This window comes from Rhincodon typus, chromosome 7 (assembly GCF_021869965.1).
Source record: "Rhincodon typus isolate 14 chromosome 7, sRhiTyp1.1, whole genome shotgun sequence".
NCBI classification, from domain to species: Eukaryota; Metazoa; Chordata; class Chondrichthyes; order Orectolobiformes; family Rhincodontidae; genus Rhincodon; species Rhincodon typus.
Genome location: NC_063338.1, coordinates 25061094 through 25078565, shown reverse-complemented (window position 1 = coordinate 25078565; position 17472 = coordinate 25061094). Strand labels below are relative to the sequence as shown.

Genomic DNA, 17472 nt, shown 5'->3' with positions numbered 1-17472 from the left:
AAGGTCCAAAACCACTTACAAAATTAGTCACAGAAACATTAATCCCTTTGTATTTCAAATCAATACGTGGGGATCATTGGTAGTTAAATATTTTGATTGTTCAACATACCTGCAGTCCTTGGCCATCTATTGTTGTCGAGTTGTGCTTAAAAGCTTGATTGTTATCATCCGAACTCGTCGTTGTCAGTGAATCACTTTCAGCCTTTTTCGGATTGGGCTGTCTATCCTTCAAAACAGAAAACCAACCAAAAAAATTAAACATGTCTGGTTCTGGTGTCTCTATGTTTTGCTGGATCACCAGGCAAATGTCCTGGAACTTTTCAGGCATTTGTGGTACGAGAATGAATTAAGACCATTTATTTAGAAAATTGCAGAAAATTGTTTCATTCCAGTCTGGAGTTTAAACTTCAGAATGTGTAAATTTGTTCAACCATCCCTGCCACTTTTTAGATACATGTATCAAACCCTTCTGGTTTTTATCAAACATAGCTTTAGCATCTCTGCAAAAGGTCTGCTCTTGCCAGTTTTCTCCATTTACTTGAATAATGCACTATTGGAGATCTATAGATCAAAATAAAGCAATTGAAACAGACGTATTGTAAAGTGCCAAATATTCAAATCTGTCCACAGACTCTATACTTTTAAGAGTCATTTTTGGCAAGATACATATTTATCTGCAATACCCAAACTGTACCTTAACTTGAAAGCAAATATAAGCAAAGTACTGCAGATGCTGGAAATCTGAAACAAACACAGAAAATAATGGTGAAACTCAGCAGGTCTAGCAGCATGCATGGACAGAGGAACAGGGGTAACATTTCGAGTTCAGTAAGACTCTTCATTGTCTGAAGATGTGTCATATCAGACCTGAAGCACTAACTCTGTTTCTCTCTCCATGGATGATGCCAGACCTGCTGAATTTCTCTAGCATTCTGTGTTTGTTCAAAAAACAAATACACTTGAAGAAACTAGAAATCTACAGTATGTAAAAGGAAGATATGATGATTAATTAATTTATTTATTTCTAACAACACAAAGCACTAAAAAGACAGAAATGGAAAAATAAACATTTTGTATTCTGTGAAAATCCTGAGTGACAGAAACAAACTTTTTAGATGATCGTGTCTGATCTGATTGCAACTTCAAATTCAAATTCCTGCCCACCCCGGTAACCTTTTACCCGCTTGCTTCACAAGGACCTATACATCTCTGCCTTAAAAATATTCAGGAACTCTGTTTCCATTATCTCTTCAGGAAAGAATTTCCCAAAGATTCATGACCTTCTGAGAAAGAAAAGAAAATCTATGTTTTAAATGGGCAGGCCTTTAAACAGTGCCTCCTGGTTTCACCATAAAAGGAAAGGGTCTCACACCATCTAGTCTGTCAGGATCTTGCATGTTTTGATCAAAAAAATTTTTACTCTTCTAAGTTTCAGCGCATATAAGGTTTGTTTGCTCAACCTTTTCTCACAAGACAGCCCATTCATTCCAATTATTAATCTGGTAATCCTTCTCCAAACGGCTTCCATTGAATTTATATCTTCCTTAAATAAAGTGATCAATATTGGAAGGGTCACCGGACCCGAAACGTTAACTCTGTTTTCTCCTTCACAGACGCTGCCAGAGCTGCTGAGCTTTTCCAGCAACTTTATTTTTGATCAATATTGTACTCTAGTTCTCCAGTTGTGGTTTCACCAGTGCCCTGTAAAACTGAAGCTTATGTTCACTAATTTTATATTCAATTCCCCTTGCAATAAATGATAACATTCTATCAGCTGCCCTAATCACTTACTGTACCTATAAATTAACATTTTTCGTGATTCATGTACGAGGACACCATATCCCTCTGCACTTCTCAGTTTTGCCAAAAATGAACAATTGCTCATTTTCCTACAAATTTACCGCATTTGCCAGAGTTTTGCCAACTCATTTAACTCTCTACATCTTTTCCTAGATGCCTTTGCCCCCTTCATAGCACACTTCCTTATTTTTCCTTGTGTCATTGGCAAATTTAGCAACTATAGCTTCTGTCCCCTCACCAAGTCATATTATAAATTAATGGCAGTTGAAGTCCCAGCTCTGATCACTGTGGCTCACCACTTCTTACATCTTGTTAGCCCGAGAAAGATCCATTTAAGCCTGCTTCCTCTTAGCAAGTTAATCTTCTATCAATGCTAATATACTAAACTCCACAGCATGATCTTCAATTTTCCACAACCATTTTTGATGTCACACTTTATCAAATGCCTTTGGAAGCAGAGGTATAATGCATTCATTGACTCCTCTTTATTCACAGTAACCCGTTACTTATCAGAGAACTCCGATAGGTTAGTCAAACATAATTTCCCCTCACAAAACCACATTGACTCGGCCGGATTGCCTTTCAAGAGCCTAATTTAAAGTCCATTAGGACCTGGGCATGTGTTGTAGAGTCAAACAGCATAGATGCTGACCACATAGATGCAGCACATCTATGCTGACCAACAAACACAAAACTACATTAACCCCATTTACCTGCACTGGTCCATTACCTACTATGGCCTGGAATTTTAAGAATGCATCCAGATACTTTTTGAATGGTGCAAGTGTATTTGCCTCCACCACCCTCTAAGGCAGCACATTCCATATATCTACCACATTCTTGGTGAAAAAAAATTCTCTCTCATATCTCCTCTAAATTATTGGCTCCTCACCTTAAATTTATGCCCTCGAGTCTGCCCGCAGTCTCAACAATTTATTCAGTATCATTTCTCTGATGATTATAATTTTCCTGAATTCATCCCTTCTTTCTATTTCCTGATTTATAGTTGCTGAGATGTTACTTCTCTAATCTATAATGAAAATAGATGCAGAGTACCTGTTCAATTCGCCTGCCATCACCTTATTTTTCACTGTTAGTTTCCCAGACTCACTTTCTACAGTATCAATACTCACTTTGTAAAATCTTTGCTGTTTAGCTTTTACATATTTACAGAAACTCTCACCACCTGCTTTTATATTCTGGTTAGCTTCCTGTTGAACGCCAATTTTTTTTTAGTCAATCTTGCTGTTTGTCCAAATCTGCCCAATTTAATTGACAGTCTGCTTTTGTACCTGCATGTCTTTGTTCCCTGCTGAATCAAGAAATTGCCCACTGATATTTGAATATTTCAATCGAGTCAACGTTAATTATATGCAAGAATACAAGAAGCTTAATTCAAACAAAGGTAAAGCAAAATTACGCTTAAAATGCTCAGACGTTCTACAAGAAAATCTAAATGGCCAATGTCTTACCAGAACGACAGGGCATATGTAGGAGGGAAGTAAAATGTGGTCTTTTAGTTGGCCACCATCACATTCAGGCTTGATATGTGAGGCACATTTGTTGTGAAGCTGTAGAGGAAAACATAAACTTGAAATAACTCAAGGTGGAAGTTAATGATAAACTCAAGGATCAGCAATGGAGGGTTATATAGCAACACAGATTCTAATGTAATTCAAGTCAAGAATCATAATTCTTGGCTCATTTATAGATTATATTATGCATAAGACAATAAGCCTTCTTCAATATTTTATCGAAAATATTGCATTCTCAAAGCCAAATTCAAGGAATAAAATTACATGAAGTGTTTGGTTCACGACAAGCTCATCCCATTCTGTTATGCACTGGACATCATTCTGAATACTTAATCTGATAATGTTTGCTCCGGCACCTCCCACAATCCTTGCATCTCCCCAGTGAATGCTCCCATCTGGAATGTAATTCACTCATGTACTCACCATGGGTAATAAATCTGTCATGACCATTTGCATTACCATTAGAATCACAGAAATACTACAGTACAGAAAGAGGCCATTTGGCCCATTGAGTCTACACTGACCCTTCAAAAAGCATCCCACCCAGGCCTACCCCATCCCGATAACCCTGAATGTTTATTTTTGCCATGGCCAACCCACCTTACTTGCACATCTCTGAACACTACTGGGCAATTTTTAGCACGGTTAATCCAGCTAACGTGCAGATTTTTGGACTGTGGGAGGAAACTGGAGACCTTGTAGAAATCCATGCAGACATGGGTAGAATGTACAAATTCCACCCAGACAGTTGCCCAAAGCTGGAATCAAACCCGGGTCCCTGGCACCGTGAGGTAGCAATGCTAACCACTGAACCACCATGCCACCCTTAATTACTCAGCACTCAATTTACATTTTCCTGTTCCTCAGAATGCTCATGAAAGAATATTGTGAATATTTAAAATACAAGGCTCCTGGTTCTTCTATCAGTTGCTCAAAATCTGAAATTTTATAAATAATTCCATTAAACCATGAGGGAAGAGCTTTTGGGTTTGATTGCAATGATGGAAAAAAGCACCATCTTGTCACAACATGCTAGCCTTTCCATTCCCCGCCATCCTCTTTTACAGTATGCCAAGCCTATTGAATTGGACTCCAACTCAAATGGTCTAACACCTTGTCTCAGCGCTTTACACAGTTTCTCTGATAACTCAGCATTAATAAAAACCAGTGTCCTTCCATTCAAAGAATTAAACAAAACAAAATTGAAGTTATTGTAGTTCTTCTCCAGTAGGAAGATTATCACAGAAATTTGGGATTTTGCTCGTGGAATTGTTGGCAAGGACTATTTTCTTCAATTGTCCAAAGAAAATTCTTCGCATGAATTGCCCATGCAGTTATCAATTCACATTGCATTCAATTAGCTAACACAGCATGATTGCTTTCAGAAAGATCACTGCTGAATGGGCTTTAGCCGCTATATACAAGGTATTGATATTCATGATTGCATATGCATGTCTGAGCTCTTCACAAAAGGAAGTCCAATGCCAGTCCGAGGCAGCAGAAGACTGTCTCTGGGACTGCTTGGAATCGGACTGGACCGTATTCAAGTAGTCAGCAGAAAACCTGGACAAGCATGCCACCATCATCAGGGACTTCATTAGCAAATGCATGGAGAACTGTGTATCAATGAAGTCAATCCAGGTGCTCCCCAACCGGAAACCTTGGAAGAACCAGGAAATCCAGTCCCTACTGAGGACCAGGCATGCAGAATTGAAGTCGTACAATCCAGACAGGACCTCCACAAAGCCATCAGGGATGCCTAGAGGCAGTGCCGGACCAAGTTCACAGTACAAACCAAGCAAACAGACTCCTGCCGCCTGTGGCAAGGTCTATGTATTATGAGATATAAAATGAAGCAGAGCAAGATAATGGACAAAGAAACATCCCTCCCTGATGCGCTCAATGCTTTCTATGCTCAGTTCGAGCAGAATGTCAGTGGTGTGTCACCTGCCCCAATAGCCCCTGACGCTCCTGTGGCCACTGTCACCGTTACAGACATCAGATCGGTCTTCCCTGGAATCAAGCCAAGGAAAGTGATGGGCCCGGACAGAGTCCTTGGAATGAGCACTTCATGGAGGTATTCACCGACATCTTCAACCTCTCCTTCCTACAAGGTGAAGTCCCCATCTGCTTCAAGAAGACCGCTGTCATCCCCATACCTAAGAAAGCACATGCAATTTGCCTTAATGACTACCGCCGAGTGGCTCTGACCTTATTTATGAAGTACTTCGAGAGGCTGGTCCTGGCCCACATCAACTCCAGTCTCCCAGCCTGTCTCGATCCCCTACTACTTGCCTACCGATGCAACAGGTCTGTAATGAATGTAAATTCTTCCAAGGCCAGTCATTACTTTTCCCTTTGTTTACCCCTCTGTCGTCACCGTCAAGGTTGCAGAGCAAATTATTTTCATCAAATTATCAAAGTGAGCTCAGCATTCCAACCTCTTCAAGCACTCCATGTCATCTGTTTCTCAGGCTTCCTGCACTGTACAGCTCAATGCTCCTCACCCTGTTTAACACTTCTGTCTATAGTCTCTGGCACACGCTGAACTACTAACCCTACCTCTTCACATCATGGGCTGTAAAATGCATGCATAAACACAGGCCTCCAAGCTTCTGGGCACCAAGTTCACAAGAACAAGTCTAAAAATGAGCCTATTTCCTGGTCTCCTCTTTCTTAACACAGAAATGTATCGGGTCGATTAAACTTAAAGTTGTACATTACTTGCTCAAGCAGGTGTTAGAAACAAATTTAAAGAACGCATGTCATTCAGGGAGTGCTTCACCAAAAGCTGGAGCACTCAATGGGGCCATTCGGAACGCAATTTTAATGCAGGAATGAGGCCATGTATATGAGTAGCAAACCACTCATGGGAAGGTTGAGTTCCTCCAATTTGTATACGCATGTCATTTTCTGGTGCACAGTAAAGACTAATGTTTCACGCAAAGCTTTGGAAAAATTGGAGCTAGAAAATTCTACATGACTCCATCTAAGGTCTGAACATTCAGATTGATTCCAAAGCAAGATGTTTGTTGACTGAACAAAAGATTCACCTTAGAAATGCACTTCAATCTACTTTGGATGCTTACATGTAGCCTGAAACTCACCATTAAGATTACATTGCAACAGTTCGGGGAAGGACGTATAGATGACAAAAATGTTTGTGGGAAGTAGGTAATACTGAAATCATGTTTTTGTACGAGAGTAACTCTAAACTATGCAAAAAACAAATATATACTTTGGAAGGATCTCTTTGCACAGTGTTGCTTTCTCAAAGTTGAATTTCATCTATGTATTGATTATTGTTTTACAATTTAGTATCTATGCTATATCTGTCTTCTTTATAATTTAAAGATTTAAAACAAACTGGGAGAATTGATTGAAGTTGAATTTAGAGTCAGCTTGAATTAAAATTTTACCATATGTACAGCAATGACACAACAAAGGATTTATTTAAATTAGTCACATATGTCTATTGTCACAAAATAAGTTTTATTCAGAAAACATTATTTATTACGAGCTGTTGACAATTTAACTTTTTAAAAAATATCTAGCAACGTTTCAGAAAGAATGAACACACCTGGAATATGATAAAGTGTTTTACTATAAGATCACACTTCAAAGAGATATATTGAAGATCACAAATACAGAAAACAAACTCTAGATCCTACATAATTAATGCTCTGGTGATTGCAGTTTCCATGAAGCACCCTTGGCACAAATAACTGAATCTATTTAACTTCAATTGAATTACAAGGCATCTCTTAGATCTCCTTCTGCTAATATTTAACCCTTTCCCACTCAAATGATGAAAACATCAACTCAACATTTCTGAATCATCCTTCTACAGCTAAGGAGATTTTTATTTTCATTTCACTGCCCAGCTTTATATAACCCCTGCTGTTCTTCTAAATTCCCTCACGCTAACCAGCGATCTTTTTGAAGGATGCAAACTGGACAGCATTTCCCATGACTTTTGAAAATGTTTCTTATGGTTCAGTTGCACATAGATACATAAGTGTGATTCAGTTCTTTGATATTGCTCTCTCACCATAGAAGAGCAACTTTTTAAAAATCAGCAGAGGAATGCTGAACCTGCATATTATTGCTCAAAATATGATGAACTGGAGAAATGATAGATCTTATTTTCTAAGCATGTTGGAAGGCACTTTTGAAAATTATGGGTTAAACTAAGTTACCACACCATATATGCATCCTGAGAATGACAACAAACTAACCGATGTCTTCTCTTTGTGAAGGTTCAATTTGAGCAGATTTTGTGTGCCCTCCACTCAGTTGCTAGTGACCAAGAATTCACAGCATAAATCCACTCAAATGTGGCACAACGCTGTGGCAGGTATTTGGCTCTACACTGACAGTGTTACATTTATCTCAGACTGAGGTAAATTAGCATTGGATGCTGAGTGAAAGTGCACCGCTTTGAGTACTGACATTTCCCACTGTGATGAGGAGCGCTAAATTGGGTATTTCTGAGGAACTGGGTACAATGTTAACTGAGTAGATCATAAACAGGTCTGGAAATTAAGAAAAGTGGGCACTCTGATGAGATGTTAGCTGAACCAAACTGAGCTTAGGGTCAACATTTAGAACATAAAACATTTAGAATTTGCAACAGTGTGGAAATTTTGCACAGAGAAGCAAGGGGATGCTTCTTTTACTTTATTGGTTTCAACTATTCGTGAAATATATAAAACAAGTTTAGATGGATGTGGGTGCAGGAAGTGGTCCACATCTGCAGCATGTGGGAGGCTTGTGGACAGCAGTGTCATTCCAGCAACCACATCTGTCGCAAGTGTCTGAAACTCAAGGAATTCCAGCTTGTTTGTGAGCTGGATTCTTATATACAGACATTTCAAAGCATCATGGAAAGTGTGAGCTACCAGGTCATTTAACCCAAGAGTCTGCCACCCCATCATGTTAAGTTGGATGGGGTCTGGGTTGTATGACTCTGACTCAGACTCAGACAGGTAAGGGGGAAAATAGATAAATGATACAGAAGCCTTAGCTCTTGTCAACATATCAAGCCATATGTTACCAGTGTGCAATGTCAGAAACTGCAACACCAATGTCCCATTCACTTATGCATTACCTTCCTCCAGTTACCAGTCATCGCAACCATTTGGCCAAACTGCAACAATAAAAGTCACCACAAAATAAACATCCCAAAGTTACTTGGTAGATAGAATTCGGATATTTCTGGAAAGACAGACATGTTGTCAAAGCTTCTCGTCTTGTACTCATCAATTATGAAATGCAACAACGCCAATTTCAAATGATCACAAGTTATATTACAGGAGGAAGGGGTGTCGGTTGGTTGCCAAGCAAACTCTCCTTGGCCACGACATTGTTATAAAGAAAAGAATGGTGAACTTTAGGCTCTTCAAAATCCTGAGTAATTTAAAAAAGATGCAAGGTTTGACCAAATTCTTTTTACTTACAGAGAATAGGCTCTTACATATGAATGTATGTCATTTCTAGCAAGCATGAATGAGCCACATACAAGCTCAACCGATATCTTAAATGGTTTCTAGTGTAATTATTGTCATACTCAGTGTTGTTCAGCAAATGCTGTCGTTCATTGAACAACATCGAATAGTAGACATTTTGCAAGGTTGGGTTGGTTAGGTATAGTCCGTACTCTGCCTAATAAGAACAATTGAAGGCTGTTCCATTCCATCAGTTAGTCACGGGCACGTACAGCCTATGCACCTGGCACTGCACCAGCATAAACTCATACTCAACGTTGTTCAAATTTGTACAAAATATAATGTCTTCTTGGAGAGACAGCAGCATCTTATTTATCAAAAATTGTCACTCCTGTAGATAATGCTTTGCAGCTGCAGCATGAAAAGTTTTTCAATGGAAACAGCAAAGCAATCCTACAGCCGACAGGTTAGATTAAGGCTATGCAGTCACGCCATATCATGAACGGAGGTAGATAATCAAACATCTAGCAGGAGGTGGCAACTCCAAAAACTTCCCAAGCCTTAATGATGAAGGATCCCAATTTATCAGTAAAAAAGGGCAAGACTGAAGTGTTTGCAGTCATTGTTGTGAAAAGTTCCGAGTGAAAGCTCCACCTCAGCGTCTTCCCGAAGGTTCCAGCATCACAAATAATATTCTTCAGACAATTAGATTCCCTTCACAGCACTTGAAGAAATGAGTGAAAGCACAGGATACAGAAATATCCCAGCTATGGTATTGTAGTCTACTGAAGAAATTAATGCCAATTAACAGTCAAAAGTGGCAGATCATTTAAGTGGTGTCTTCTCCACGGCAACACCTCTACTGGAGTCCACTTGCCAACCAATCAACACTCTCTTCTCATACAGTAACAGATGTTGTTCCCATTAACATTTGTATTCTTGATGTCCTGATGAGGGCCAGATGAAAAATTCTCACAAGGTGTGTCCTTTTCAATATGACCAATGCTGAATCAGCCACTGTAAACATATTGCGAGTCATCATTAACCAAAAACTGAATGGTACTAGCCATATAACCACGGTGCCTGAAACAACAGGTCAAAAGGTGGGTAATTCTGTGACAAGTTCCGCATTTCAGGAAGTGCACATTGTTGATAAGACAACAGCCACTGCCCATCTTTAATTGCTGTCATGATGGTGGTGCCACCCAAATGCAGCCCAAGTCAGTACACTTACAATGCAATTCCCAAAGCCAACCTATCATTGTTCAAGGCTCAAATCAGGTGTGATGGAATAGTCTTCAGTGGCCTGGGATGAGTGTGACTTCAACATTTAAGATGCTTGACACGATCCAGGCCAAAGCAGGCTGCGTGACTGACACCCTACCCACCACCTTAAGCATTTACTTCATCCACAAGTGATCCACACCGACACCAGACTATCTCATACAATTTATAATACAGTAACTGCTCAAACCTCCTACATCTGCACCTTTCAAACTTGCTACTTGAACCAACAGCGTCACAACACAGATAACATGTTAACAGTGGTGGGCATCATTGCTTAATACCGCAAAGGTATCATGGTGAGAATTGAGTGAATTCCAGTGGATACAGGAGATGTACTGAACATTTACAGATTTAAGAACTATTTATATGCAAAGTTGGCAGTTGCAGCACCTGTACAGTCAAACAGCAGGCAGACACACTGTGGAAAGATCAGCAAGGGTGAAGTAACATTTAATGGTAAAGCCTCTAATTTAGATCTGGAAAGAAAAGTGCAGAAATAATTATTAGTGAAAAGCCAATTGCATATCTTGTGGTTACACATTCGATTGGGCAGCAAGGATCTGTAAGGGCAATCCCAATTAGAAATTCAGTTAGGAAGCAAACAGTCCGTGAGCAAAGTACAAAATTCTGCCTGGCAAGGGGAAATCTTTAAATTCAAAGCACAAGATAGGCTGAGAAGGTTAGAAGTTTTAAAGGAATACTTAGAGCTTGCAACAACGTTGTCACCAGAGTGTGAATGGATACGGAGTCAAGTTGATACAGCTGACATTATAATGGTCAAAACATAAAAGGTGGCACAGATAATTCTCAAGAAGTTTGTCAAGCTTTTACAATAACTTTAATTTGAGAAAAAGTAAAATTCTTGCACGAGCAAGCTTTATCAGAAGAATTCAGCACCCAGGGGAATCATGGTAATTTAATGAATGATTTCTACAGGTTAGTGGAGAACTGAGACTGAAAAGAGAATTCCTAAGAGATGGAATTGTTTGGAATCAGTGATGTCTCTTTGTCAGATTTATTTCAGTCCAAAGATGATCTGTCTTTGGAGAACACTATTTCGATTGTCCCGGATGTAGAAAACAAGAAGAATGTACAAGTGCAACACATTCCATTCAGTTCAAAAGACACATGTGATAAGAAAGTAGTCCAGTCAGTATCAGTGATATAGGTCACTTCCAGAACATGTGTAGAAATAGCTCACAGGTACAGAGCAGCAAAAAGTTAAATGGCTACTCTCACAAAGATGATAAAGTAGTAGAGCTACTTGTGTTAGAAAGATATCAAATGCATCTCTAAGGGAAATGGATTATCCAACTGGTTTGATCTTGGCCGAACTCATTTCTATCAATGGACATCTCAATAATTTTAAACTGAAATTTATAGGGTGTAAATCAGGAGCGTATCTGACTTATCAGATCATTTATCATGTGTGAAGAAACAAACGTTGCAGCTTACAGAGATGAAAGTGCATGTTTCAGGTAAAACGACTCAAGATAACAGGCATGCTACAAGCAACACTGCAACACAGACGACACACGACAGGGGAAATGTAAACATCATCCATATTCTGGAGCATGCACACATATCTCGAACTCAACATTTTTAAAGTAGCAGAGCAGTAAAACTTACAACAGACAATAAACAAGTCAAAAGAAACAAAGTCTGTCCAAACACAAGCCAGTCAGAAAATTTCTAGTCCAAAAATAAACAATTGTTGAACAATTAAGGGAGCAACCCAAAGAAGATTTTATTGGGCATCCCAAACTCATGGCGGAACCCAAAAAGACAGAACCATTGAGATTGTTATGTTAGCATTAAAGAATTGTTTCAGATGGTCAACAAGGTAGAAATCTGTGCCTAGACAGTGTTGGTAGAAACATTTTCTGTTTCTATCATCAAGAAAAAAAATTCCGATGACAGAAACAAGCAATATTTGTGAAAAGCTGCAGATGAAAAGAATGAGCAGTACAATCCACTTGAGCGCAATTAATCAATCTTTTAATAAAACTTTTCAGGCATCGGCATGGTCTGGTGAAAAATTGTAATAACAGATTTGAATTTGATGCCAGATGATGCACAGACAGAAATCCAAGAGTTACATTTCAATTCTTCACCTTCCAAGGTAAAATCATCAGTGCCAGTTATAGAACTAAGTCAGTGGAAAACCTCAAGTAGCATGACTGAGGGTGTGAACGTGAAAGATTTACCACTGGGGGGAAAATGAAGATGTTCCACCTCATCTACAAGATGATATAAAGTATTTACATACTACAATACCAATGTATCCACACATTGAGAATCAGGATTCACTTACATAGATTGATGTTGGGTTGCATAGGACTGGATGGAAACCAACATTGAGATGGGATGACCAACATTCATAGATTCAGGACATGGTCATGAAGAAATTAGCTGCTCTAAAAATCCACAATAATGCAAAAAAGAAAAACAAAATCAATAAGGTAGCAGTCTTCCATGAAGGGAATTCACCAGAGTTAAAGGATGATGCATTGGCGAGTTCCTCTGTGAAACAAATTCAGGAGGTTAATAGGTCCTCCAGGTAAAGTAATAAACCAACTACCTGGCTTAGCAGGAATTATGCCATTGCAGAAGAATGCCCAAGAGATAGTATTGTAAGATGGGTTGGTGTGGGGGGTGAATTTGTTGACTGGAAAATCATAGAAAAAGCTAAAAGTGGGGAGGCCCCAGCAGAGATTATTAAAGCTTTCAGAACAAGTAATACAACAAAGACTATGGAAGGGGTCAGGAATCTAACTATAGGCACAGCAGATACAGGGACAGCTATGAGAAAGGGCATGATCAGTGCAGGACCGAGGGTGTTGTACTTAAATGCGCACAGTAAAAGAAACAAGATAAATGAGCTTGCCATGCAGATCGAAACTGGCAGGTACAGTGTTGTGGGTATCACAGAGACGTGGCTGCAAAGGGTTCAGGGCTGGGAACTAAATATCCAAGAATACATGCCCTACCAAATGGACAGATGGGGTGGGATTGCCTTGTTAGTAAGAAATTACATTAGATTGATAGCAAGAAGTGATAAAGGGTCAGAAGTTGTACAATCCGCAAGGGTAGAAAGAAGGAACCGCAAAGGAAAAAGACCCTGATGGGAGTTATGTACAGGCCTCCAAGCAGTAGTCAGAAACTGAACAGATGCTTTGTATCAGATTTCATGGTGGAAGACACCAGCAGCATACCAGAACTTCAAAAGAGTCTGAGGCAGAAGTGAATTTAGTGGACATCACTAAGGAGACGGCACTGGGGAAGCTGAAAGGTTTGAAGTTGGATAAATCACCTGCACCAGATGGACTACACCCCAGAATTGTGAAGGACATAGCTGAGGAGATTGTAGAGGCATTGGTAGTGATTTTTCAGGAATCACTGGAGTCTCAGAGAATTGGAAAATGGCTAATGCAACATCCCTGTTTAAGGAGGGTGGGATGCAGAAAACATGAAACTATAGGTCTGTTAACTTGACCTCAGTCATTTGCAAGATTTTACAGTTTATTATTAAGGATCAGATTGTGGAGTACTTAGAAGTGTATGGTAAAATAGTGCTGAGTCAGCATGGCTTCAACAAGGGGATGTCATCCCTGACAAATCTGTTAGAATTCTTTGAGGAAGTAATGAGCAAGTTAGACAAAAGGACAGACAGTAGACATGATCTATTTAGATTTCCAGAAGGCTCTTGACAAGGTGCCACACAGGAGGCTGCTAAATAAGCCCATTGTGTTAATGGCAAGGTACTGGCTAGGAAAGAGGATTGGATGACTGGTAGAAGACGACAATGGGATAAAAGAGTCTTTTTCAGGATGGCAGCTGGTGGCTAGTGGAGTTCTGTAGGGGTCAGTGTTGGGATCACAACTACTTGTTATACGTTAATGATCTGGATGTAGGAAATGAAAGCATTATACTAAGTTTGCAAATGACACAAAGATAGGTGGAGGAACAAGTAGTCTTGAGGAAGCAGGAGTCTGCAGAAGGACATGGACAGGCTAGGAGAACAGGCAAAGAAGCAGAAGATGGAATACAATGTTGGAAAGTGTGAGGTTATACACTTTGGTAGGAAGAATAAGTGTAGACTATTTCCTAAATGGGAAAGGCTTTGGCGATCTGAGGCACAAAGGGACTTGGGAGTCCGAGTTCAGCATTCTCTTAAGGTTAATATTCATAAGTTCAGTTGGCAGTTATGAAGGCAAATGCAATGTTGGCATTCAGTTCAAGAGGGCAAGAATACAAGAGCAGAGGAGTACTGCTGAGGCTGTAAAAGGGTCTTGTCAGACTGCATTTGGAATATTGTGACTGCTTTTGGCTTTCTATCCAAGAAAAGATGTACTGGCCTTGGAGGGGGTCCAGAGGAGGTTTACAGGGATGATCCCAGGGATGAAGGGCTGGTTATATGAGGAGCAACTGAGGATTCTGGGTCTGTATTCGATGGAATTTAGGAAGATGAGGAGTGATGTGATTGAAACTTTTAGAATTCTGAGAGGCCTGGATAGATTGGACGTGGAAAAGTGTTTCCATTAGTAGGAGAGTCTAGGTCCCATGGGCACAGCCTCAGAATGATACTTTACAACTGAGATGAGTGGAAATTTCTTGAACCAGAGTGTAGCTCCTCTGTGAGATGTTGGGCCAAATGGCCTAATTCTGCTCCTAAATCTTATGGTCTTACGGTCTTTACAGACCAAGAATGGAAGCAGAAGTTCACAGCTCTCAAGCTGAAGAATTACTAATTTTCCAAATCCAAAGTGAGTGAGTTCAGAATTATTGTGAAACTTGTTACCCTCTTTAATTTGTAAAGTCAGAGACTCAGAGAGAGATGGGATAGTCGTAAATGTAATAAATGCAAGGTATAAATGTCAACTATGGGGGAAAAAAAAACTGGGTGGGGAGATTTTTTAACCACGGTTAAAGCAAATTAGTGACTTCGTGGCACTACTGTAGGGCTAAAAGGTCAGCAAACTTTGATTAAACTTTGAACGGTCCACTTAACGGCAAACACAATTGAGTTTTCCCAAAGGTGCCACATCTGAGAATAGTGATTTTCTCTATTTTTTTTAATCGAATTTCTTAACTTTGTGCAAAATTGAAGAAATCAGAAAAAAAACTTTACCATCACACAAAACAAAAGCGAAAATATTCAAATACAAGATAAAAATCTTGGAGGAGAAGGGGAGGCAGCTGCACTGTGGTGTTGAGTGATCTAGAGATAAAATAAATCAAAGAACCACAGACGCTAGAGACCTGGGTCAAAAACAGAAACTGCTGGAGAAACTCATGCGGGTCTTGCAGCATCTGTGTGAAGAAAGGAGAGTTAATGTTTCGAATCTGGTGACTTCATCACAATGGGTTGTCTATAAGGTTGGTTCTGAGACTATGATTGTGTGAGACATTACCACTTACAGGGCAGACTCACAACATAGGGTTGGCAAAGTATTATACAAACAGGAGACAGTTGTCCTGGGAGTCCTCAACATTGATGGTGGATCCCATGAAATCTCATGGCATCAGGTCAAACAGAATCGTGGAAATCTCCTACTGATTTATCCCAATGTTAAACACCTCTTCAAGAATGCACTGAGCACAGCAAGGACACAGAATGTACTCTAGTTGGGAAATTTCGATGACTTAACTACACCACTACTAATTGAGCTGGTCAGTCTTAAACAACGTAGCTGCGAGAATGGCCTGCAGCAGGTGGTGAGAGAATCAAGAAGGAAAAATGTACCGGACCATATCCTCATCAATCGACCTGCAACAGCTGCATCTATCCATGACAATGTCGGTAGGAGTCACTGTCACAGTCACTGTGGTGACAAAGACACACCTTCACATTAAGTGTACCCACGATTTTCTTGCTTGGTACTAACACCTCGCTGAATTGGATGAGCTTTGGAACTTTCTAGGAACTCAAGACTCAAGAGTATTCAGAAGTGCTGGGGGCCATCAACAGCAGCAGAATTGTGTTCAATCACAATCTGTAACATCGTTGGTTGTTTTTTTTTTAAAAATTCACTTGTAGGATATGGGCATCTTTGGCTTTTATTGTCTGTCTCTAGTTGCACTTGAGAAATTAATGGTGAGCTCTCCCAATTTTGGCAAGATCCCCCACATATTAGTAAGGAGGACTTTTCAGGGTTGATAGGGCTGTTTTTGCCATTGTCTGTTCCGGTACCTCGGTTGATGCCAGGTGGTCTGTCCGGTTTCACTTCTTTGTTGAGACATTATAGCGATTGATACAACTGGAGTGGCTTGCTAGGCAACTGAGAGTCAACCACTTTGCTGTGGGTCTGGAATCACATGTAGGCCAGGCCAGGTGAGGATGGAAGATTTGTTTCCCTAAAGGACATTAGAGACCCAGATGGGTTTTTCCTACAATTGATAATGATTTCATGGACATTAGTAGATTCTTAATTTGAGTTTTTTTTAATTATTGAATTCAAATTCCACCATCTGCCATGGCAGGATTAGGACCTGGGTCTCCAGTGCATTGGCTGGGTTTCTGGATTAATAGTTTAGCAATAATACCAATAGCCCTCCACCTCCCCAGCACCTCACACAAGAGAGCCATGTGTTGTATTAGATAAGTCATAGAGTTATACAGCACAGAAACAGACCCTTCTGTCTAACTTGTCCATGCTGATCAATTATCCTGAACTGATCTAGTCCCATTTGCCAGCATGTGGCCCATATCCCTCTAAACCCTTTCTATTCATATACCCATCCAGATGGCTTTTAAATGTTGCAATTGTACCTGCCTCCACCACTTCCTCTAGCAACTCATTCTGGATACACACTACCCTCAGGTCCCTTTTAAATCTTTGCCCTCTCACCTTGAAACCTATCCCCTCTAATGTTGGACTTCCCTACCCCAGGAAAAAGATGTTCGCTATTCACCCTATCCATGCCCCTCATGATTTTAGAAACTTCTATAAAGTCACCCGTCAGCCTCCGCTTTCCAGGGAAAATAGCCTCAGCATATTCACCCTCACCCTACATCTCAAATCCTCCAATCCCAGTGACATCCTTGTAAACCTTTTCTGAACCCTTTCAAGTTTCCCAACAATTTTCCTATAGCAGGGAGACCAGAATTGAATGCAGTGTTCCAATACAGGCCTAACCAACATGACTTCCCACCTCCTATGCTCAATGCACTGAATAACGAAGGCAAGCATGCCAAACGCCTTCTTCACCATCCTGTCTATCTGCAACTCCACTTTTAAGGAACTATGAACTCATGGTCTGTTTGTTTGGCAACACTTCCCAGGGCCCTACCATTAACATAATTTTAGGGCCTGAACTCTGCCATGTCCTAAACCCCTACCCCACACACTAGGCCTTGTTATCAGATGACACAGTGTGGAGCTGGAGGAACAGAGCAGGCC

The 17472-nt window shown here is 40.1% G+C and overlaps 1 protein-coding gene across 5 annotated transcripts in view; it reads right to left on the bottom strand.

Moving 5' to 3' along the window:
• The window catches only part of LOC109915947 (diacylglycerol kinase beta), a 409322-nt gene that overhangs the window by 211282 nt on the left and 180568 nt on the right, over positions 1 to 17472 (bottom strand). For all 5 annotated transcript variants that reach the window (XM_048599394.1, XM_048599389.1, XM_048599391.1 and 2 more), the window contains 2 exons: positions 3273 to 3371; positions 110 to 226 (listed from right to left, as the gene is read on the bottom strand). In XM_048599394.1, the coding sequence (XP_048455351.1) occupies positions 110 to 226; positions 3273 to 3371 (216 nt within the window). The remainder of the gene's footprint in view (positions 1 to 109; positions 227 to 3272; positions 3372 to 17472) is intronic.